This window comes from Amphibalanus amphitrite, unplaced genomic scaffold (assembly GCF_019059575.1).
Source record: "Amphibalanus amphitrite isolate SeventyFive unplaced genomic scaffold, NRLGWU_Aamphi_draft 000118F_arrow, whole genome shotgun sequence".
NCBI classification, from domain to species: Eukaryota; Metazoa; Arthropoda; class Thecostraca; order Balanomorpha; family Balanidae; genus Amphibalanus; species Amphibalanus amphitrite.
In genome coordinates, this window is record NW_024881613.1 from 749,924 (window position 1) to 773,700 (window position 23,777).

Consider the following 23,777-nt stretch of genomic DNA (forward strand, 5'->3'; position numbering starts at 1 on the left):
CCGGCATGACACGGGGTTGGCTGGTCATGGTGAAAGTCGTCTAATGAAGTCACGGCCAGCCGGCGTATAATTTGCGCGCGCCGCCGCCGGCGTTGGCGCGCCGTGACGGACCTTGGCCCCTCAGCCGGCGGCGTGTCGCGCTCAGCGGGTATCTGGTGCGGGTCCCGCGCGGCCCCCGCGCAGCGCCCGCCGCGACAATGGGCCCCGCAGACGGAGCCCCGCCGCCGGCAGCGACTGCCTGCAATAATGACGGATGCCCCTTTGCGCAATGCCCTCCGTGTCCTGTCCTCATTTGTAACTGTCAGAGAGATGAAAGTTCAATGTTACGATGCCGAGTAGATGTCAGCGAGAGTGAAGGACAACGCAGCTACTGGGGGTTACCTTTATGATATGTTAGTGCATTCAAGATTGCAAGCTCGACATTTATGTACCTACCAAAGCATGCTCTGCGAATGTCGACATCAAACAGCAAACAAACAGCAGAAGTCAGCTCATACAAACCAAAGTGTCAGTACGCGGACCACAAATAATTGATTCGTTCAATGAATCATGATGAAACCTTACATAAATGCATTTCTTAGCTTTTGAAGACAGGGTAGTTGGTAACATGTGGAAATGTTCTCAACGCCCCCGGCCCCACTCTGATCATTTTCGTTGGCCAAGGAAAAACGTTAGCAAGATCTTGAAGTAGGTATATGAGCAAACATATTGCGTGACCGATTTGAACCATACCTTCTTTTGTCCTTATCTTTTGCAGTTCACCTTGCGATGCGACATTTCATAGCAATGTAAAGTATCACATAAACCCACTGCAGCATACATTTTTTATTTACGTAGCGTGTTATTTCTCAGAGGCGTGGTGCATTAATCCCTAATACCAAAAATATCCGCTGAGGCAGCACTGGCTCAGCTGAGACGGTCGCCGGCGCACCAGAGACCAATCAGCCGCGCGGAGGCAGCTCATGCAGTGGCCACTCCAGCTCAAATTCGACGCCGCGCTGACTTGCACACTCACTGTGAAAACTCCTCAGGACGCCAGCTTCCTTCAGCAGACACGATTCTTTGTTTGTGAAAAAGCAAACACTAAGGAGCAATGGAACGAGAAGTCATCGTTTCTTGAGCTGGCCAGCCGCGGCTTTGAGTGTATTGACGCGGCGCGGAAATGGCTCCGGGTAACTGGTCAGCCATTCCGAGTCAGCACTTCTGCGACTGAGAGGGGCTTGAGAGAGAATTCGCTATAAATAGCATATCTAGCGAATAAATCCAAGCCATACGGTGATTTTTGGCCCGATACTTTGAATGCTTCAATAGCCGGCCTTTGACGCCTTTTGGCACCTCATGAACCCGCCGCAAGTGATGTCTTACGTACTCGTATTGCGAAATGATATGAAATATTATCGTGTCATGTCATTCACCTATCAGAATGAGGCTGCATCTCGACAGGAGCTGATATACTGGCGCTGTTCACCGTCCAATAGATCATTATGCACTGTTCGTTCACTGTCATTCTCATTCACTGTCCAATATTCATGATTACGGCTTTGTTACGCCGCCGGATATCCACAGTCCGTTCATTCTGTCCAACGTTCACCGCCCACTGTCCACTGTCCCATGTCCACCGTCCACCGTCCACTGTCCACCGTCCAATGTCCACCGCCCACCGTCCACCGTCCACTGTCCACTGCCCACCGTCCACTGTCCCCCATCCACTGTCCACCGTCCACTGTCCACTGTCCACTGTCCACTGTCCACTGTCCACCGTCCACCGTCCACCGTCCACCGTCCACCGTCCACCGTCCACAGTCCACCGTCCATTGTCCACCGTCCACTGCCCACTGCACTGTCTACTGTCCACTGCCCACCGTCCACTGTCCACTGTCCACTGCCCCACTGTCCACTGTCCACTGTCTACTGACCACCGTCCACCGTCCACTGTCCACAGCCCACTGTCCACTGTCCACCGTCCACCATCCACCGCCCACCGTCCACTCTCCACCGTCCACTATCCACCGCCCACCGTCCACCGTCCACCGTCCACTGTCCACTGTCCACCGTCCACTGTCCACTGTCCACCGTCCACGGTCCACCGTCCACCGTCCACCGTCCACCGTCCACCGTCCACCGTCCACCGTCCACTGTCCCCCATCCACCGTCCACTGTCCAGTGTCCACTGTCCACCGTCCACTGTCCACTGTCCACCGTCCACTGTCCACTGTCCACCGTCCACCGTCCACCGTCCAATGTCCACTGTCCACTACCCACCGTCCACTGTCCACTGTCCACCGTCCACTGTCCACTGTCCACCGTCCACTGTCCACCGTCCACTGTCCACCGTCCACTGTCTACTGTCCACTGTCCACTGTCCACCGTCCACTGTCCACCGTCCACTGTCTACTGTCCACCGTCCACTATCCACTGTCCACCGTCTACTGTCCACCGTCCACTATCCACTGTCCACCGTCTACTGTCCACTGTTCACCGTCCACTGTCCGTTGGACAGGATCCAATCTCGGTCGGTCACGGTGATCAGCGAGTCATTAGGGGAGCGGCGGCCGGTAGCCGGGCTAATGGCCGGACCAGACCAGAACCGCCGCCACCGCTCTCTCAGAGCCAAGCGAAGAGCGCGCCGCGCGGACTGCCGCCGGCCATAGAACCGAGCAATGGATGACCGGGGACCGGGCAAGGACTTAAGAGAGACTAGACTGTTCCGCTCATAAGCCGAGGCAGTTCAGAGCCAGAAAACAGCCTTCCATGAGGACTGACCACAGGGCCCACTCACTGCAGCAGGTAGTTTTTTTTTTTCTGGGCAGTGTGTTTTCGCACCTTCCCGCGAATCTATATATTGCGCACTCTTCTGTAACGGGAATATGTGTCTAAAGGTACGGCTCTCGCGAGATTAGACGGTAGGTTTTGCACTTTTACATTTCCGGTTATATCTCAGAAACTAATTGATCTACGATGTGGGTTTTCTCAGTAGGTATGCGAAGCTTATATGCATGACAAGTTTTTGCAACTGAAGGTTATTATTTTTCATATATTTTAACAAATAAGAACACCTAGGCCGGTAGCTCAACTAGCAGCCTAATACATGTAAATCATGCCTAAGTATATAATTGTGTAAATACCGCAAAGCAAACAACTAGCTTCAACCACTCATGATTACAGTTCACATTCTTACGGGTGAATACCAACATTAACTCGAGTCGCCCTCGGTTTAGACCTGACATTATTGCCAGCTGACAGAACATTCCACATCTAAATACCTACCGCGAGTGCCAGTGAATACCGTTCCCCGACGATCTGATATCAAACCAACCACACTCCTTCACCAGCAGCAGTGGAGGAAAATAATCCTAATGAACGGCGCCCTACAATCGAGCTACATCGTTCGACATCGGACATTTCGAGCTATCGCGCGTGTCTTACCCCAGTTTCCCTGAACAGCGCCCGGCGAAATACAGCACGGCGCCCACCGCAGCTGCGCGTGCAGGGCGCGGCGGGCACATCCTCACTGCGCCACTATCGTCGGCCGCTGCGCCAAATACGGCGCGCCGCTGACATAAGTACATTGCACGTGTAGGGCTGATGTGCGGTCCACGCAGCTCTCAAAGCCGCCGACATATAGGAAGGGTTGAGCTCCGGCTGAGGGCCTTCAGAGCCCCGGCAGAGGTCTACGGTGTGACATCCCTCAGGGGGAGGGGAGGGGAGAGGCACTGCACGCGATCCGACGCCCTGCCGCTGCACGAGGCAGGGCGCCGCCGGAGCAACGAGGCGCCGGCATTCACTGTGACTAACTCGCTTCCTGTAACGATGGAACCAGCCACGACCGAGTCATTATCGCCCAAATGGGTGCACTCAAGGTTCTGAGAATGTTCACCTAAGCAGCAACATTGTTCATCGCACGCTGATTATATTTTATATTTTTTGCCACTACAACGCATTGCGCTTGACAAAAATTACATACGGCACTCCGCCACTGTGTAACGAGGTTCATCAGCGCTGATTGCCGGCTAAAGCGAGCATTATTCACCTTTTTCTTTAACAAATTAATCACTGACAGACATATGCATAATTAAAGCAACAAGATTAATGGGGATATTCAAAGGGCAAGGTAACACAAACAACGGTGTATTTGCACCACTAATTGCTAACATTTGTTTCAACATTTAACCCTCGAAAAATGATGGACACTGAAGATGTAGCACAACGCTGATCATCCCCAAGAGATGCATATGTCGTAGGCATCGGGTGAAATCCGGCATTTCATGAAATGTCTAGGCATTACATGGAATGCCGGCAAAAACTGAAATTTTCGTAGAAATACGGGCGTTACAGCGAATGCCTGAAAATTCTAGGCTTTTCATGAAGTGCCAGGCGGAGGCCAGGCACTCCCTGAAATATGGTCAAAACCAATTGAGTACACTCGTTGCCTAGGCATTACATGAAATACCCGACTGACGGCCGGCACTTTCTGAAACGATTACCGCAGCTATGTGGTTTCCCGCGCTTTTTTCGTATACATAGAGACGACGGGTGCACGTCGGCTGATCGTCGGCCCGACGTCGGCTGGATGTCGGGCCGATGCTGGCTCGAGGTCGGGCCGACGTCAGTTGGGGATAGAGCCGTCGTCGGCTAGGCGTCGGGCCGACTTAAGCGAGGCGACGGGCGCACGTCGGCCGATCATCGTCCCGACGTCGGCTGGGTATCGGGCCGGCGTCGGCTGGGCGTCGGCTAGGCGTCGGGCCGACGTCGGCAAGACGACGGGTGCACGTCGGCTGATCGTCGGCCCGACGTCGGCTGGGTGACGGGCCGATGCTGGCTGGAGGTCGGGCTGGCGTCGGCTGGGGGGGGGGGGGGTCGGGCTGTCGTCGGCTGGGGGTCGGGCCGCCGTCGGCTGGTCGTCGGTTGGGGGTCGGGCCGACGTCGGCTGGGCGTCGGGCCGATATCGGCCGGATGTCGGCCGGATCTTAAGTTTCTTTATATGAAAAAGTTAGATGTTTCAGGTCAACGTTTTGGTGTCATCTGCTGTATTAATTCATCTTTTTTTTTGCCAGCAGTACCTAACATAAGTAAAAAAACACACGCTAGCCTCGAGAAAAAGCATACAAAATTGACGAAGGAAAAATAGAGATGATGTCGGCAGCTGGCGGTGTACTTACCAACATCCAGCCGAGATGAATGCCGAGATACCGACGTCGATAGCAGACGAGACGATCCGTGAAATATCTCGTAGTGTTATCCCATTTTACACCAATACGATAACGTCCCTCCCCCTCCCGCCCGCCGGCGTGTATATGCACACAACCGTCCGCGTACGAAAAGTTTTGTTACAGAGAGTGCCGGTCGTCTTTTGGGCAATCCATGTAATGCCTAGGCAACAAGTGTACTCAGTTAATTTTGACCATATTTCAGGGAGTGCCTGGCCTCCGCCTGGCATTTCATGAAATGCCTAAAATTTTCAGGCATTCGCTGTAACGCCCGTATTTCTACGAACATTTCAGTTTTTGCCGGCATTCCATGAAATGCCTAGGCATTTCATGAAATGCCGGATTTCACCCGATGCCTACGACACATACACTGCTCAAACGTCAATCTGCTTCCAGGCCAATCTTTCCCTTTTTGTTTGGACTGCTTTGCTTATCCAAAAAGACACTGTCCCTAGTGTTACCGATATTTTGCATTATTTTGAGTTAAGTTTTGTTTGTGTCCGAAATATAGATCCTCTTTCGTCTTTAGTGTTCTGGTAGAGGTTTGTGTGAATGGGGTTAAAAGAAACTTTTAATTTCACAGAGTTTTATTTCTCAAAAGCTATTAAAGACGTTATGGGAATAGTTATTTCTTATTAGGTAATAAGGTACCTACGAAGGTGGATGAATAGTTATTGCTCGATAAAGACATTAGTCAGCCAAAGCATGGACCCTGACAATCTTACAGTTAACCACTCATGGATAAAAAGTAATTCGAGCTGAACCTGTAACATCACATTCGAACATTGCGTAACCGTGCAGCTCATGAGCCAGCCAAAGGTTAGCCAGCCAATACGGACCCCTGCAGCACCCCGCGTCCTGTCAGTGTCTCCGGACGGAGCGGGTCCCTGTGGCACCTCGGCCGCTGCCACCCGGCCGTCCCCACCGCTGTTAGCCGGCGTTTAGTGCATGACGAGCTTCGCACGGGCGCTCATTACGGTCGTTAATTAGTTAGTGCACCCTGGCGGCGGGAAGGGGGCTCCGCGGACCGTGAACGCCAGCCGCGGGAGCCGCTCGTAACGCGGGCAGTCACGGCGTGATCGCTGGGCTCGGGCGTGACCGTGAGCGCCGCCGAGCCGTGATGGGAGAGAGAGAGAGAGAGAGAGAGAGAGAGAGAGAGGGGGGAGGGAGAGGAACACGGGATGGGAGACCGTGGCAGCTGCGGGGTGACGCGATAGGCTGATAGTGAGAGACGGCGAGTATAAAGAGGTGCCCCCAGGGCGATGTCCCCATATACGATGTGATAGCGTGAGAAACGGTGGGACTTATGACATCTTATGGATATTACAGTAAACATGAGCGCTCTATGAAACTTAGATGCTCTGGGAAATAGATTTTTGAGTACCTACACATAGTTCTGGTCATTGGCATATTTTCGGAGAACACCATAACTATCTTTGTTCAACCTGGCATTGTCTGAGCCGGTGAAAGATCTTGAGTCATTGAAACTCTTTGAAGTTTGGGGAAGATATAACGCCACCCACGGAGTGAGCCCGCGAAGTCGACACCGTCCGCGTTGAAGCACATCACTCCCCGCCGAATGACTGGCCAGATATTGTGCCCACCGCGACGTCTCCATGCAGTCACAACTCACACACTGCATCAGTCCTCGAGCCCGGACTGCGGGACCGCAGAGGGCCGTCTGCCCGGGGGCTGCCGGCGAGTGGTCACAGCTGGGCAGTCTCAGCAGGTGCGGCGGCAGAGGCGGCGCAGAGGAGACAGATGCCGCGCGCCGTGACTGGCACCGGAGCGCCGCAGACGCGTCGAGAGGCGCCGACAGGCACAGCCCAACTGGCAACCCTTTCACAGTCCGGACGACGGTGACCATCTGGCAACTTTGGATGGCAGCTGGATCGTCAAGTGGGAGGCTACTGCAGGACGCTGTCGGAAGGTTTCTACGGGACGCCGTTGGACTGCAGAGGCTGTGCTGCGGTACATCTTTTATCTACGAGGAGCTTTACTGTGACTGCAAGAAAGTTACTTGAGTGGCAGGGAGGTTCACTGAAGCTGGGGGAGCTTCATTGGGGATTTGGATAACTAAAGCTATTAAAGCTATTATACTGGAGCTAGTAGAAACCGTTCGGGAGTTTGGTGGGGCTGTGCTGGAGCAAAGGCAACTTTACTGGGGCTGTGAGAAGCTTTACTGGAGATGTAGGGATCTTAACTAGTGCTTTGGAGAGCTATGAGGACTGAGAATCCTCACTGAAGCTTTCCGGAGCTGTACTGGCGCCCTAGGGATATTTACTGGAGCTGCGGTTTCAGCCCGCCATCACCGTGTGCACCCGGCGGTACGGAGTCGAGGTGTGGCTGCTTTATGTCCCGTGTGAGACGGACTGCATCCGACTGTATGTTGATTAGTCCCGCGGTCGCCTCCTCGCCGAGGTGTAACCAATTGCCGGGGAGGGGCCCCTCACACGCGACCACGGTACGGAGGTGGCCGCTCGTCCATGTCCCGTGCTCTGCGAGTCTCTGGTCAATGCTGAACGTATATTCATCTACCGTACCCATGCATGTACTGTCGGTACGTTCAGGAACTTTATATATCACAGGCCTCACGAGACTGCTCTCAAGGGCTAGCAAGTAGCAGAACCAGGCTAGTCAGATTTCCCAGTTTGAAGAATATCTCCTCACCTATACAGACCAGCCAATCGTAGAACACTGGTGGGTCCAGGGGGGGGGGCATTTGTGGCAAATGTCCATCCACGCAGCGCCCGAAATTTATGAAAAATTGCGTTTTTTTCGAGAATGAAACAAAACTAAGCAACTTTTATGGAGAGAAGTTTGTTTCAAACTGCAAAACAGTGCGTAACGATTCAAAATCCGATTACTTTTTGGAATAACACCTTTTAATTCGTTAAGTGCTTGCTGAATGTAAGGCATTTATTTTAATCGTTTGATTGTTTTTTGAATGACCTCCTTACAAAATTATACTTTTCATTCATGTATTTTTGTTTTAGATGAATTTTCGGCCACGGGCCATGATCACATCAATGCCAAATATACCTAAGAATATTGGAAGACAAAATACAAATTTTTGTATTTTTTATTAAACACAATTATTTATATTTTGTCTTCCAATATTCTTATATTTGGCATTGATGTGATCATGGCCCGTGGCCGAAAATTCATCTAAAACAAAAATACATGAATGAAAAGTATAATTTTGTAAGGAGGTCATTCAAAAAACAATTAAACGATTACTTTTTGGAATTTCGAGAAACATTTCTGGAAATTCCAGAAAGAAAATGGAAATGGAAATGGAGAAACACCCCCCCCCCCCTCCCTACCCCCGCAGCGTCCAAGACCGCCTTTCTGGATCCACCAGTGTCATAGAATGACAGTTGTAGGTACCTACCTAAAAATAGGGCATTGCAATAATTCTTTTCTTGCCCTATGTTTTTGCTATCACCTGCGATCAAGCCGTGAATGGTCACTGAATTGGAAGGAGGCAATTGTTATATTGAGCAGCCTTGTACCTATAGTGTATTATACTAGAGTGACCGAGTCTTTCACAATTCACGGTCCGAGCTCCGAAGGCCAGCAGTCTGTTCACCGCCCTTCCCTCTCTGGTGCTGCCATCTACCCAGGTCTGTGACGGCCTCCTGCAGGGAGAGTCGGGAACTACCGTAGTGGGCGGTATCGAGGCCAGCCCACCTAACGCCCTGGGTGCCGGCACTGGCGGCTACGAGCAGGGAAGGCAGGGTCCAGGGAGACATGCTCCCTCTTGTAGGCACGATTTTCCCAGTGATACGTTCACGGCAGTGTATGTAACAAACACCCGACCAGCGATGTTGCCCTTTTCTCCCCTTTTATCCCCAGTTTGACCCAATAGCGGGTTCAGCTTGGGCCTGCGTCTTGGGTGTTAGCATACAAATAGTTCTGTGGTGAAGCTATTGATGCGATATAGTCACACTAGTAGCATATAGTCTAATGCAAGGGTGTGTAAAGCAAAATTGATGCTCAACCTCCCAGGAGTAGGGGAAGTTGGGGCAATGCCGGGGTTGGGGCAAAGCCGAAATTCGAGATATTTCGAAAACCGTACGACATGGATGACACCTGTCAGTGATGCTCTGAAGCTTAAGTGACTACCAATTATCGCATGTTTGTTACCAGTCGTCATTCGGAATACTTCGGCTGTGAGGGCGCCAAGAGCGTTTTCAAGGTACGTTTCCTTTGTACTACATGCGTCTTCGAAGCTGCATTTCCTACTCATTATGCTACCGTTTGTCTGGCCAATTCGGTCAAGTAATCTTCAGCACGTCTTTGCCTAAGTGTGCTGCCTATTTGAAATTTATACAGCACGTTGAAAAGTTATGGGCCTGCAAATGAAAGTATGGCTGGCTGGGGTAATGCCGAAAACGTGCATTTACGCGTGTTAAAGCATGCTACGTGAACTTTACCGAACTTTAACTTTACCGTAGAATAGCAACGCGTATTTTTAGTCACACAAATTACACTTTTAACCGACACAACGGCCTGTTACCATAAGGAATGATTTACCTGGCCTTTTCTTATTATATCACACAATCATAACTTCCAGTGTGCACCAAGCGTCCTCAAGCTCTTAAAACGCGTGTCAGCTTTGACGAATTCTGGATAAAATTTGAGATAAAATAGCAAAACATCAATTTCGGCATTCCCGTAGATCATTTCTCCCATTTTCGGCTTTCCCCGCAGTCCGGGGCAACGCCGAAAAAGTCACTTCTTTGATATTTTTAGTTTGTGCGCTTAACGGTATGCAAATTCATCAAATGCGCCTGGTATGTTTGAAAGGCAAAAGACTGGCCTCTCGAATGACGCCAACAAGAATAGCTTATGTTGTCTACCTTGCGTGCTACGGGCGTCAGAAAAAAGTATTCGGCGTTCCCTTCCCCCAACTTCCCCTACCTTACCTACGTAGATTCTGGAAAACTGGAAAACTTTCCTATAGTGCATGATTCTGTTGCTGCATACCGTCGGAGCACTTTTTTGTTTTGCTGGTTTATCCACGCTCCCCACTCCCCAGATTCCATACCATCTTCTCCAACACACAAACTAAACGATTATTTACGTTTGTCGAGCTGATGTTCAAAGTGATGTTCCGGAGTCACTCGCTACGTCCCCCGATCCACTGTCAGGCAGACGCATGCATAGGACCTATGCGTCGTGCGTGCTACACATCACTCAACTTATCACTCATGGTGGAACAGGCAGGCATTACATAAGCGGAACAGGGAACAAAACCGCTAACCATCCTATATAACCACGAAGCATTCTCAATCTCGACCATCTGTGCTGGGTTGCCACAGCTATGAGCTAACCCCATGTTTGATGCTCACCGGAAAGCTGCCTACTACGCTGCAGTCGCCCCATCGTCACAACTGGCTGGCTCAATGGCGACAAGTCACGATTTCCGTCGCTCGGTAGTGGAAACACGCCATCTGAGCACGACAGGGCGGATACAGAGTCGGATTCACGAGCTCATACCGCCGCGGCTGTGGGCTCAGTTCTGTATAACTGTGTCGCTGAGAGTTGAAACCGTGAGATGCAGTGAAGAATCGACACTTTTCACGATATTGGACTATCAGTTGCCAGTTGGCGCTACTGCTTTGATATTTGATAAGTAAATATAAGCCTCCAAAACCCTTGGCTGATGTCCTTGACTAAATCGTTTGTTGAAAATTCTAGGTGGTGACAACCGATTAATGAAAGAAACGTCTGAAAAGCCCTTCACCATTTACTCCGAACAGTCGATACTAGATAGTATATGAGTTGAGAGGGGAATCACCATTATAGAGTTCAGTGGGAATCACCGTGTTACGCAATGCCCTCGCCGTTACAAGCTTGGCCGGTTTTCAGGCTATCGTAAACCGGTTTTGAGGACGCGGTGGCAAGTTCGGTTTGTCGCGGCTACCGTCCGCGCTTCTGCAGCTATACTGCGCAGCCGCGGCTGGGAAATGAGTATTTATGTTATCTGAGTGCGGTCGGCAATAGAAGGATAACCACCAAACGGTGGCTGGTTCTGTGAGCGTATATTTGGTTTGTGCTGGGCTTCACACTGTTTTATGTTTGCAGACGGCAATGACCTGCTTGGAGAACTCTGTAAATCTGTTTTATAGGTATATCTGTCACATATCAAGTCAAAAGCAAAAAAAAAAATATGAAAACATATGCTTCGCAGAGGCATTTCTATGCGTAGCCGCAGGTAAGTTGCTTGACGAGAAAATTAGCTTGAAGCTAATCATCGAATTGTTATCGAAAAGCTTGATACCTATCCAAAATACCTAAGCTTGATTGTACGAAATGACCGACAATAGTGCGAAATGCGAAGTGTATAATACAAGTATAGTTGAAATTTGAGGTAGTATACCAACTACTATACCGCTGCATGTTACGCACCTCTCCAATGCGCTGGTTATTTCTGCGTCAAATTCAGCGAGCGTACCCTGCAACCCGTCGATATTTGATCATCACCTTTCCTGGGACGCCCCAGAAGCACCAGCGCACAACTGCTTCAATAATGTATCACACACCCTTGTCACTTTCATTCTCACTCAAAACTGTGAAGCACGAGAAAGGAGCACAGTTCGACATTTCCAGTCAGACTTTTTCAAGTTTTACATTGTGCCAGGGAAGTTTTTGGAGCTGATTTCGAATTTAGCATCCACTTGAACATTCACAAAGTAGTTTAAGCGCCTTCGTAACATGTTACGAAGCTGTCAGAGACGGTTGACACTAGTGATGTCAATTACCGAAAATCGGAATACCCACACCAAACCAAATACGAACCGAAACCGTGAGGAAATATCGAAACCAAACCAATTTGGGAATATGAGGGAAATACCAACTTTTTACCAATTTCTCAGCATCTTATAGGTACATTAGTGAGGGTTCATAATACCAACAAAATACCAATCACATTTGGATTGAAATACCAAATACCAAGTTGGTATCGGTTTGGTATCGGATATATATCAAAAAAGTTGGTATCCGATTGACATCTCTAGTTGACACGTACTACGAATATCCGGCAGGTTGACTACTGGTTGACCTGACGTGACCTGACCCGACCTGGCCTAAATGCATGAAGACATCATCTCTGATCAACACTTACATGATATTCGTGATCAGCACCCCGAAAACTGCATAGCAGCCACACTTAACGACATTCTAAAGGCCTGGCTACACTATGCGTTTTCTTCGTGCGTTTTTTTTGCGTGTTTGCGTGTTTTGCGTGATATCGTTCTAGAAAAAAGAACGATATTACGTTTTTGTGATGTTTTTCACCTTAAATTTTAGTTACATAAGAGTTATATTAGCTTTTGTATATAACCAAAGTAAAAATTATATTGTTTATAACTTTTTTCCTAGAACGATATTACGCAAAACACGCAAACCTGCAAAAACGCACGCAGAAAACGCATAGTGTACCCAGACCTTAACAGGTCCCGATTTTCCCGACTTGTAGGTCATGGACCTGACCTGGAAGGTCAAGCAATGACCTAGGACCTTAAAATCGGGTATCATCAGCTTCCTCTTGTCACGGGCAGCACGCTCGTTCTTTGTTTTGCGAGGCTCTTTAGCTCTTATCAGTTGCCGAACGGCAGGGGGCTCAACCGACCCCACTCCCGCACGTTAGACTCTGGAAAACGCGGCACACAGGCGAGGGTTTTGCACACATGCTCTCAAACGGGCTTGAGTGCTCACGCTCACGAGTGCAATGTAGGAATGCGTGTTTCTCTCCTGGGCACTTACTGTCATCATTATTGTCTTAGTTTAATTTGTATTTTCATTATCCTAGGACCTTATTTTCATTATTATGTCCGTTGGGGTCTGCTGTCTGTATTCCTGTGAAAGTATGAATGTCCTTTTATCCCTCCGCATTTTATACCTATACCTCAATGGTATAGAAAAGGCGCTCTTGGGTGGATTTACTGAAACGATTGGTATTGGTATTGGTATTGTTAATGATATTGGTAATGGCATTGGAATTGGTATTGGTAGGGTGCAGCTCTGCTCATGGTGACTACATATAGGCTAGTCCAGTCGGCGCGCTGCATCAGATGTCCCAATCAGCTCGAAACTTTTCCTTGATAATTGATTCAATGGTGTCGTCACGGCATCGCGTAGCCCCCCAACGAGACCTCCTCTCCCCACGGTATGGTGTCACCGGATATCCGCACGCCCCACCCCCTCCTTGCTGGGGGGGGGGGTCGTCTGAGGTCACAATTCGCGTGTCATCCGAGTGGGCCGCGGGGAATTTCACTGCAGCTGCCGGAAGAGGCACAGCTCTGCGACCGGCCGCACCTAATGTTTATAATGGCAGTGGTGGACTTGACCCGTGTCCAACCGGCGCATCAGCCGCCGTTGAGCTCCGATGTCGATATATAAAAATACATGACTATGAATTGAGAAACATTACGGTAAGTTACACAATTTTTTTCGCATTTGGTACATTCTTCGATGTGCTCAAAGCTGTCGCAATTCGAGAATCAATGATCAGTAAAATAATGTGCTGGCCGGCCGCGATAGATCTATGTAGATGCAGGTGATGTCAAGAGCGATGGTTCTCAATGAATCCTTTCTCTTTCTGACAGCTATCTTCTTTTAATTTGCGGCATAACAGCCGACAGCAAGTGCAATGCCCATAAACTCTGGGGAGACTCTCTACCAGGGTTGTGCTTGACTCATGAGTCGAGTCAGAAATTTGACTCAACTCTGACTCAAATGAGTCAGATTTGAGTCGAGTCGGATAAAATGTTGAGCTGTTGAGTTGAGTCAGAGTTGAGTCGGACAAAAATATTAAGGTGTTGAGTTGAGTCAGAGTTGAGTCAGTAAAATAACTTTTGACATTGAGTTGAGTCAAAAACATTTAGGAACATGAGTCAGCTGACTCAACTTTCTAGAAACAATATAAAGTATAAGTTTTTCATTCTGCCCCCGCTTAACAACTTAGGCCTGGCCCTGCTGCCGGATTATTTTTCACCCCCCCCCCCCCCGCTCAACAACTTTTTTATCTGAGTCAATTTTGAGTCAACACACTTGACTCAACAAAAAATTTGAGTCAAGTTTGAGTCAACTCATATTTTCATTGAGCCGCTTGAGTCATGAGTCGAGTCAAGGGAAAAAATCAGCTCCTTGTTTGAGTCAGAGTTGAGTCAGGGCATTCTGACGTTGAATGATGAGTCGAGTCGGTAATTTTTTTTTGAGTCGAGCACAACCCTGCTCTCTACCTTCATTTCGCTGCGCCGCTTGGCCTTGAAGGATGCCCGAACAGATAGGTGCGCAGTAGACATCGAGTTTGATAAATTAGCTGCACCTTTTTCAATTTCATCGTCGAAGGGCGAATCGCGGGTGGAACCACAGGCCAAAGTGGCAGTTTAACTGGAAAATTTGCTACGACCCAGACCCCCCCCCCTTCCATCCTCAAGTGACCGGAACACAGCTAGCTGATGAAATCCGTTCAATTTGCCGTTACGTAGCAGCTTCTCTCTGAACGAATCGTGGCTGCTGGATTCCCTGTCGTAAATCATACGCTGTGTCTGGATTCCCTACACGATATCACTCGGCACTTCCCGCCCTATCGTCAGCCACATCCTGCGCCTAGCGGTTCCGAGAGTCGCACGGCGGTCCGTCCACACGCGTCAGACAGTCTGGCACGGTCCGACTTCCGCTTCAGACAGCGTGACGACGGCCGACGTCCGTGCGGCCCGAACCACGAACTGACACCGTTCAGAGTTAGGACGGCGCTTTATCTCAGCAGTTCGAGCAGGACAATTGCACACAGATGCCAGGAGTTGTCGAGGCTGTGAGGAAACCTGACTCTGAAGGTGGTATTTCTGCACTCAGGCGCATGGACTGGTGATTGAAGAAAAGCTTACCTAAACCTAACTGGATGCGGCAAATTGATTGGAAAATCATCAGTCTAGTATTTTACCAAGGAACATCCAAGTGATTAATTCAAGTCAAAGTAACTAATATAAAAGCTTTTAATGCGGTCGGTTTGCAGTCAGCAATGGATACCTTCAACAGGTGCTTTTAGAGGAACAAGTTATTGGTCCATCGTTGAATGGTACCATGATTATCCGGAACAGCTGCTTCATTTTTTCTCCTACGGAGAAACACAATGTAGTTTGTCGTGTCCCTGAAAAACGGGCTCATCGCTGTGACAATCTGGGCTGTGCAGCTGGGTGTGTGCGCAATTTAGATGGTGCATTGGGTACTTCCTTGAAATGCAAGAGTCCGAACGATGGCCCTCGCTTTTTCTCCAATAAGAATTCATTCGCTGAATCCTATAGGATTCGTCTCACAACAATCGCTCCAAGCGCAGACAGGACAATCTTCATCATTTCTTTTACGTTTTGTTTTTCACGGTGATATTTAATCAACCTATAAATACGATGCGAGCTTAATGATGCATTTGGAAACTTTTTGCACATCAGCGCACGTCTTATAAGCTATTCACTGGTTTGTTGTAAAAAAATGTACCTATAATTACATTTGTTTAATTGATGAACTTCCGTGCAGTAAATGAAGAAACTTCACGTACTATTATTAGCCATTTTCGGCATTTGCTCACAAAGTGATGTGGCAAACACAACAGCTATAACCATGAAAAAAGAGCACTGCGTTCTTCAGCGCAATAGTGAATGCCATATTGAGTGATTCTTCGCTGGGGAGCGTGCGTCGCTCGTCCTCACTGCAACGGCTGCGTGCTGGGAGTCCGTGACCTGTTCAGTGTTCACTCCGACCCGGGGGAGGAGGGGGGGGGGGGGTCGGTGGGGCTTCCCAGGTAGGTGATGGTCGCCCTCCACATCCGGGTCGAGGAAAAGGAGACGGGTCCCTGCGCAGACCACCTCTTGAAGACAGGTTCCGACCACTGCACCGCGCCGTTCAGGTAGATGACCTCTTCGCTTTTAAACTTCGTTATCACTAATAGTAAGTGGAGCTTTACGTATCTCACAAACTGGCTATGTCATGCGTCCTCCATAAGAAATGCAATTGTGCGGACTCCTAGCCAATTGGTGATACCGTGTATGATTGGACTGTGGCATATCAAGACCATGTCCAATATAAGCTGGAGCGTAACCCCGGGACCAGTAATAACAGAGCGGTGATATCGTCCTCACATCTGACACTGTGATCTGTGCCCAGCCCATCCAAGGTCATCAAGCGGCACGCGGCCGAACCATATGTACAGACCTCAGTGCGCACTGCGCAGGTCGTCAACCCGAGCCCCGGGGCACGGCTGGATGATGTGCAGACGGGTGCGTCTTCGCGTGATGCGGCGCAGATCAGGTCAAATGAATGTCACGAATCCACAACTGCGGGGAGGATGGGAGTGAGATTATCCGGGTGGTGGCAACTGGCAATATGTGGGTAAAATTGATGGTTAGGCGAAAAGAAACAGTACCGAACTTGTGTGGTGCTTATCGTTAGTATTAGTTAGAAGGACTGTGCAAGCTCTGTGATTTTCCGATAAGGTTCCGAAAATATTTTCCGTTGTGTCCCGATGACGCCTTTGCGTGTCGTCCCAATGACGTCGTTTCGTGACTCACATGTGTGAAATCATGTTCGGGGTGTCATCGAACACGACGATGTATGTACTGTCACGTCGCTCGCACTGAATCGGCATCTTACGAGCTGCATCACTGAATCTAGAGTGGCGTTATTGTGCTTGAGCGATACATGGAAGGACTATGTCAGCACATAAGCACCTATGACACACTGTCTTACTTAGTATTAGTGAATATGGATACAAGCTTCTTATGCCATGGCATAGGTCCATGTCAACGTTATAGTATTGAATCACTGCAGCGCGCATGCGATACTTGCCAACAATACACATGCTTGATGCTGCCGTGTCTAACGCCAGGCAATTTTTAATCCAGTGAAATATGCTCACATTGTAAAGAGTTTCGTTGTTTTAGGGTAACCATATGTGCTAAGTTACATAGGGCATTTCTGACATTTCCTACTCCTTACATTGCATACCCATTGTGCTTTTTAAGTTTTTTTTTTTTATCGGCACTTGGGTGGGTGAAACTCGTGCTATTCACTCCGTCCTCCTGGCAGACTCGTGCAATAAAAAGCGGTGCCTCTGAGGCTTCTTCATCTCCTGATCACCCCTGGATGAGGGAAAAGGTGAATTGCAATGGCTGGGAAACCCGTTGTGGTTTCTGATCATTGGAGAAGCTAGAGCGCTCAGCTTTCCAGCCCCTCACGAGTGAGGTCAGAGTTCATGAGGCGCGACTAAAGGCCTGGCTACACTATGCGTTTTCTGCGTGCGTTTTTGCAGGTTTGCGTGTTTTGCGTAATATCGTGCTAGGAAAAAAGTTATAAACAATATAATTTTTACTTTGGTTATATACAAAAGCTAATATAACTCTTATGTAGCTAGAATTTAAGGTGAAAAACATCACAAAAACGTAATATCGTTCTTTTTTCTAGAACGATATCACGCAAAACACGCAAACACGCATAAAACGCACGAAGAAAACGCATAGTGTAGCCAGGCCTTAAGCGAACCGGAACATAAAAGCTACCGTTACACTAGTGCCGACTGTAAAGTGGCAGCTCTCAGTAAAACAAACGCTGCCTCAATGCTTGGCGATGTTTAATAGCTCAGTTTTGTCGGTTTCATCACGGCCTGTGCATTTGTTTGAGGGGTGTGAAGTGACATCTTCCGAAATCACCAATGGGAGGCGGACCACGGTGTCTTTGGGATCAGATCGGCTGGTCACTTTGCGATTAGAAGTCAGCTGGATAAGGTGACCAATGACCAACTGAGAAATACGTCTGCTATTTACGGAGGTTTATTTTCGTCCTGAAGATCGCTATCAGGATTTTATGCTACCAAAAAAAAAAATATCTAGCGCGTTCAAGAACATAAAAAATTGGACGGAAACCTTAATGCAACTGAGTGTCAGCTGTTAAGTCAATTTTAACACTAAACATTGAATTGTTATTGTTCAATGCATTGTTTTGGAATGTTGAATATAATGCATCGAATGCATCATATTGCATTTTGCATTTAGTTGAATTGAATCATATTACATTGAATGCGTCAGCAGAATTAAAATGAAAAACACGTGATATGTAAGTACCTACTAATATAAGCCAAAGGGGATATGACAAAACGAAGCAGGTGTAATCGAGTAAAACTATTCTCAAACGACAAACGGTTTCTCGACACCCAAATTTTTGCTTTTAACCATGGGCGTAGGAACCTCACAAAAATTGTGTGTGTGTGGGGGGGGGGGCGGGGCAGCGAAACTTCAATATTACTTTGTGGGAGCCCCATTTACCCCTATGAATAAATTATTTGCTGTTTTGTGCTCATCTCACCTTGCTGAACCATTTCTTCTTAGTTTGGTATTCAAATAAAAATTAAGTTTTTGCTTTAAAAATGGCTGAAAGTGGGGGCCATGACCTCCCCCCCCCGGCTCCCCTGTTCCCCCTGGCGTATACGCCAACATGCATTTAACGTATTTTCATTTGGGGCCTTAGTTATTTAATTATTGTAATTAAAGGAGAGGTCGGATGGATCACCCTCCATTTTTCACGAATAACTCATGGCATAAACGGCGTAGAGCAACTAAACTGAAACTATGTAATAGCCGTTTTCACGACAGACTATTTGGCGAAGGCACCAAATTTGACCAAACCTACACCAACTCTCTTCTGCAACAAATATCTTCATATCATGGATTTATTTCAGCGTTTCGATCGAAAATGATGCCTGATCATTTAACCCTCGCCGGCCGAGGAGGGGGGGGGGGGGGCGGGTGCCGCCCCCCCCCCTCCATAGGGTTTTTTCGCGATAGCTCCGAACACGCTGGCGATAGAGAGCTAAAACTTGGCATACCTGACCTTTGATCCAAGCCGGATCTTTTGACACCAACCGCATTTTTGGATCAGGTCAGGTCACTGACCTATGACGTCATAAGTGAACCTCTGCACGGTCTTCAGATGTCGCAACTTCGCAACGCCCTCACTGCCAGAGGAGATGTCACAGGGAAATGAAACTTGCAGGAGCTAGTATCTATTATGAGTCACACAACTTGCATATCTCGGATTTTTCCTAAAGGTCATATGAGGTCAGGTCATTTTCGTGACCTCACCATTACCTATAAGTCAATGGGGAAAAATGAAAACTGCTATTCTGGCGCCGGGAACGATCTCCAACTATCTCAAGCACACAGAATCGTGATTTGATGCACTCCTTGCAAGGTTAGATGCGTCACTTTTGCAATGTTGACCTTTCGCGACGTCATTTATGACGTCATCAAGGTCATATTAGTTTTTCGTCAATAACTCTTGATCAAATTGAGCTAGCGAGTCGGGAAAGCCACCAATGGACGCAGGAAGGCCTGCCAAATCGAATGATATGCGACATGACCTCTTTCGACCAACTTCGTGACCTGGGGGTGCTGACCTGACCTTGACCTGAGGTCAACACCCCAAGTTAACCTGACCCGGACAAAAAGTATATCATTCGACGCGCCTGAGCGAGGCGAACATGATGCTGCTAAAATCGGCGCTCTGCGGCCGTTTTTTGCGAAGTTATTCACCAAAAACTGAAACGTACCTTGGGGCACTTGACCTGACCTCAGAGGTCACCGGTTGACCTAGGACCTTAAAATCGGGTACCAATCTCTGCGTCTCGTAACGGCGCACACGCTCGTTTTTTCCGCGACGCGCTAGCTCCACCAGGGGCGAAACGGCGAGGGGGGGGGGGTCGTACCCCCCCCCCCCGGCCGGCGCGTATGTAGAAAACCAATAGGTCCGGCGAGTATATCGGTATCTTTCCAACCCAAACTGATGGCTTTTAGCAAACACAATAAACCAGATTTGACCAAATCCTCACTAAATCTGCACCTTTTCTGCACCAAATGTGTACCAGATGGCCGTCATGAAAACGGCTACTACCTCTAACCCCATGCTGATTAATTTGACAGATATCCTGAACATTTCATGATCATGGTCCCAATGACCTTTAACCTGTGACCTTTCCCTTGAGACTATGGCAGGCCGGAATGACGATCCTACCGAAGTCAGCGCACTATTTGATGCGTTTCCAGGCTTCTTGTGATTAGAAACGTGCCAGCATGCGTGAAATACTCTTTGTCCCATAGATGATAATCGCCACGCCATATGTGGAAGGCTTTTGGTGTCAATACATACATACTACATACATGATGTGATTGTCAAGAATCACGTACGGAACAGGCTTAGGCTATTGACCTTTGTCATCCCCGTTTTTTTTTTTTTTTTTTTTGAAGTTGTACCTACAACTTTGTTGGTAGTGTTTGGAACTGTCCTTGAAGTCAGCATTCATTTGAGCATCTGAGAACTAGTTTTTGAAATCTTGTTTAGAATCTGTTTGTATTTGGCCAACACCCACTAAGAATATCCAGCGGAATGTCTGAAGGTTGACCTGACCTGACCTGACCTGAAACGATCTCCCAAAATGCACTTATGAATCATTCTTGAAAGAAAGAAAACTCAAAAGTAGGACCCAAAAATACACCTGGAAACCCAGTTTCAAGAAGTTGTATCACGGTTTTCCAGACTTTTAGGTCATTGACCTGACTTGGAAATTGGAATGTCAACCAATAGCCTATCACACTAAAACTACCTACGCATCATCGGCTTCCTCTCACCACGGGCACGGGGCAACACACTCGTTTTTATCGCGAAGCTTTAGCACCATCAGGGGCCGACCAGCCAGGAGGATGGGGAATGGGGATCATCGCCCCCCCCCCCCTCCCGCGCCCACTGGACGTTAGCTGCTGTGATAACGCGAATACGGGTGGAATTTAGAATTCGTTGGTTAACTAAGAGAGATATTGCGCGTTGTGCATATCGTAATACTTCCATAACAATTTGCAACCAACATAAAATTAGAGTAGCATATATCATGTGTATTTAGTGCATTGATATACCGTTACGATACAACATCACAGGTCATTCTTACGATAGCAGTCACTTCAGCACACAATAAAACCAAGTAAGCTCATTCACTTTAATAAAATAAGCTCCCGATGCTCAACAAAATGCAGCATAAAACCTAGTTCACACATTTGAACAGAATCCCATTGCATGTGCAGAAGATGCAGATCTCACTTGAAGTGAAACTCAGTCGGTCTTTCACCGCACACAAATACAAAATCACGCAATAGATAGGAGACAGTGAATTTGTTTCCATCGGCGACCGTCGTGTCCAGCCTGGCACAGGCTACCAACCATCATTTGTCGCAGAGCACGTACCGCCGCGCCCAGCGGCCTCCCCAGCTGCATTCTGCTTCATCTCTGGCCTCGGACGACGCGAGCCAGCCGAGGCCATCCCCGCTAAACCGGCTTTAGAACGGCCATGGCGCCGCCGGACCCCTCTCAGCTCCCGGCTTTCAGAATGGACGCGGCGAGCCGCCCGCTATAAGGTCCATGGAGGAGAGGAGCCACTCTGTGTGCGGCTTCACCGGCAAGTAGACCACCTCGGCGTCCTTCCGTGCACTGCACGACTTCTCACTGGGGACGGACGTGGCCACGCCCAACAGGAAGTAGGCCGAGCCGAACTTGTCGGCGGACACCATCGGACCGCCCCGGTCGGCCATGCAGCCGTCGCCGGCGCCGATGCACGTGCCTGGCTCGCCGGCCTTCTCGCCCAGCATCCGGTACCGGCACGCGTCCGGACCGTCGTAGGTCTCGTTGAAGTGAGACAGCCGGACGGCGTCCATCACGTGAGAGGTGGCGCCACGGTCGCGCGAGCAGTTACAGCAGGCGGCGCCACTGTCGGTCATCGGTGCACTGCTCTCCAGGCTAAAGCCGATGGCTCGTTGGCTGCGGGGCGGCGGCCGCTCGCTGTAGATCGGCAGACAGATGGGCAGGATTCCGTACGTCAGCACCACCGGCTTGGCCAGGCGCACGATGCCGATGTCGTAGAGGCTCGCTCCGGCCCGCCACAGGCTCGGTTTGAACTTAGGGTGGACCATGACGTCAGCCGTGTCGATCTCCTGCGACTGTAAACACTGCTCGGGCGCATACCAGAGGCAGTCCGAGCTAGTCCCGAAGTCGTACTCGCCCAGCCGAACCTTGGCCAGCGGGAAATCGTGTCCGCCGAGCGCGCAGCGTGCCGAGGTGACCACGAACTGGTCGCTGATCAGCGCTCCGGCGCAGGTGTAGGTGATGCGACCGCCGGGGGCCCGGAAGCCGAGCGCCACCAGCCACGGGTGGTCGCCCACCACCGGGAAACCGCAGCCGAGCGGGCCGCGGCTGATCTGCGCCTCAGAGCCCGTGCCGCAAAACTCCAGGTCGAGGAACTTCAGTCCCGGGTGGTTGGCCAGCGAGTCAAACACCGCCGTCCGGCGCTCCTTGAGCGAGAGTTTCTGCCCGGCGGCGATTGCCACCAGCGCCAGACACACAACCACAGTCACTCGCCGCCGCAGAACCTCCATCGCTCGCGCTCTGTGCCGCACTGCTGCTGGCCCGGCGGCCCAAACCAGTTTAATGGCGGCGCTGCTGACGTCACTATACGGAAAGCCCGGCGCCAGTGACGCTCCAGCGGGCGGGCGCCTCTCATTGGCTGGCCGGCCAAGTGGCCCGTCAAGGCTGTTCCTCTGTACGGTCGGGCCCCGCCGCCGGCCGCCGGAGAAAACCCCTCACCGCCGCCGCTACCGGACGGGCCGCGGGCGGTTACTCCCTGACGTACGGCGGAAGCGTTTCCGTGCAGAAAGTCTGCGGGCTGGGGAGCCGAGTGCCGTCGGGCCTTCTGCCATTGTCCGTACGGAGCGTCACTGATCATTTTCCGTTGTCGGCCGACAGATTATCGGGGAGCTGATGCCCGTCCAGGGCTGTCCAGTGCGGATGCGGGAGCTGGGTTCCGTGCTGCCAGGCGCATGCACGTTGCGCAAGCTGTGCATGGAAGCTGTGTAGTGTGCAGCAATGCGTGCGACAGGAGAGACCTCAGATTTACGCACTCGTGCAGCAAGTGTCCGCCTCGGCAGTGTTCACCACGGGTCACAAAACTCAAGTACAGCCCGGCCCAAGCCAATGGGTTCACAGCCCGGCCCGGCCCGTGCCCATTATTGATAAAAATTACAAAACCCAATCCATCCCGTTCCGGTAAAACAAGCAAATGAAAAATTACAAAATGTATTTCAGTTTATGCAATTCATTGACATAATGCTTATAATTTATATGACATGCATCTGCACTCTGCGAAGCATGCACTTATCATCTAATTGCGGTTTTTGTCTCAGTCGTGAACCCTGAGTCCATCGCTCCTGTCCCATTGTTCTGATCCTTCACATTTGACTGGCCCAGCCCAGCCCGTAGCCGAGCCCGGCCCATGGCAAACACTCCCCCACTGCCGGGGACTTCGACCGACTCAGGGGGTGTGGATCCCAGAGTTGACAGTCCTAGCAAAAAGAGAGGCAATCGAAATATATTTACAGAAGAAATCTGAAGAACCACAAGCATGTTCTCATGAAACGTTACAGATTTGATCAAGGTCAGGTTAAATATCAAAGTTAAAGTTGTATAATGTGCAGG

At 49.6% G+C, this 23,777-nt stretch overlaps 1 protein-coding gene across 1 annotated transcript; it reads right to left on the bottom strand.

The window, feature by feature from the left end:
- Positions 1-21,634: 21,634 nt before the first annotated feature.
- Positions 21,635-22,681, bottom strand: LOC122381305 (phenoloxidase-activating factor 3-like). The gene has a single exon (XM_043365311.1). It carries the CDS (start codon positions 22,679-22,681, stop codon positions 21,635-21,637), a length of 1,047 nt encoding a protein of 348 aa, XP_043221246.1.
- Positions 22,682-23,777: the final 1,096 nt, after the last annotated feature.

Coding starts and splice junctions, on each gene's coding strand:
- LOC122381305 (XM_043365311.1), bottom strand. CDS start 22,681: ATGGAGGTTCTGCGGCGGCGAGTGACTGTGGTTGTGTGTCTGGCGCTG.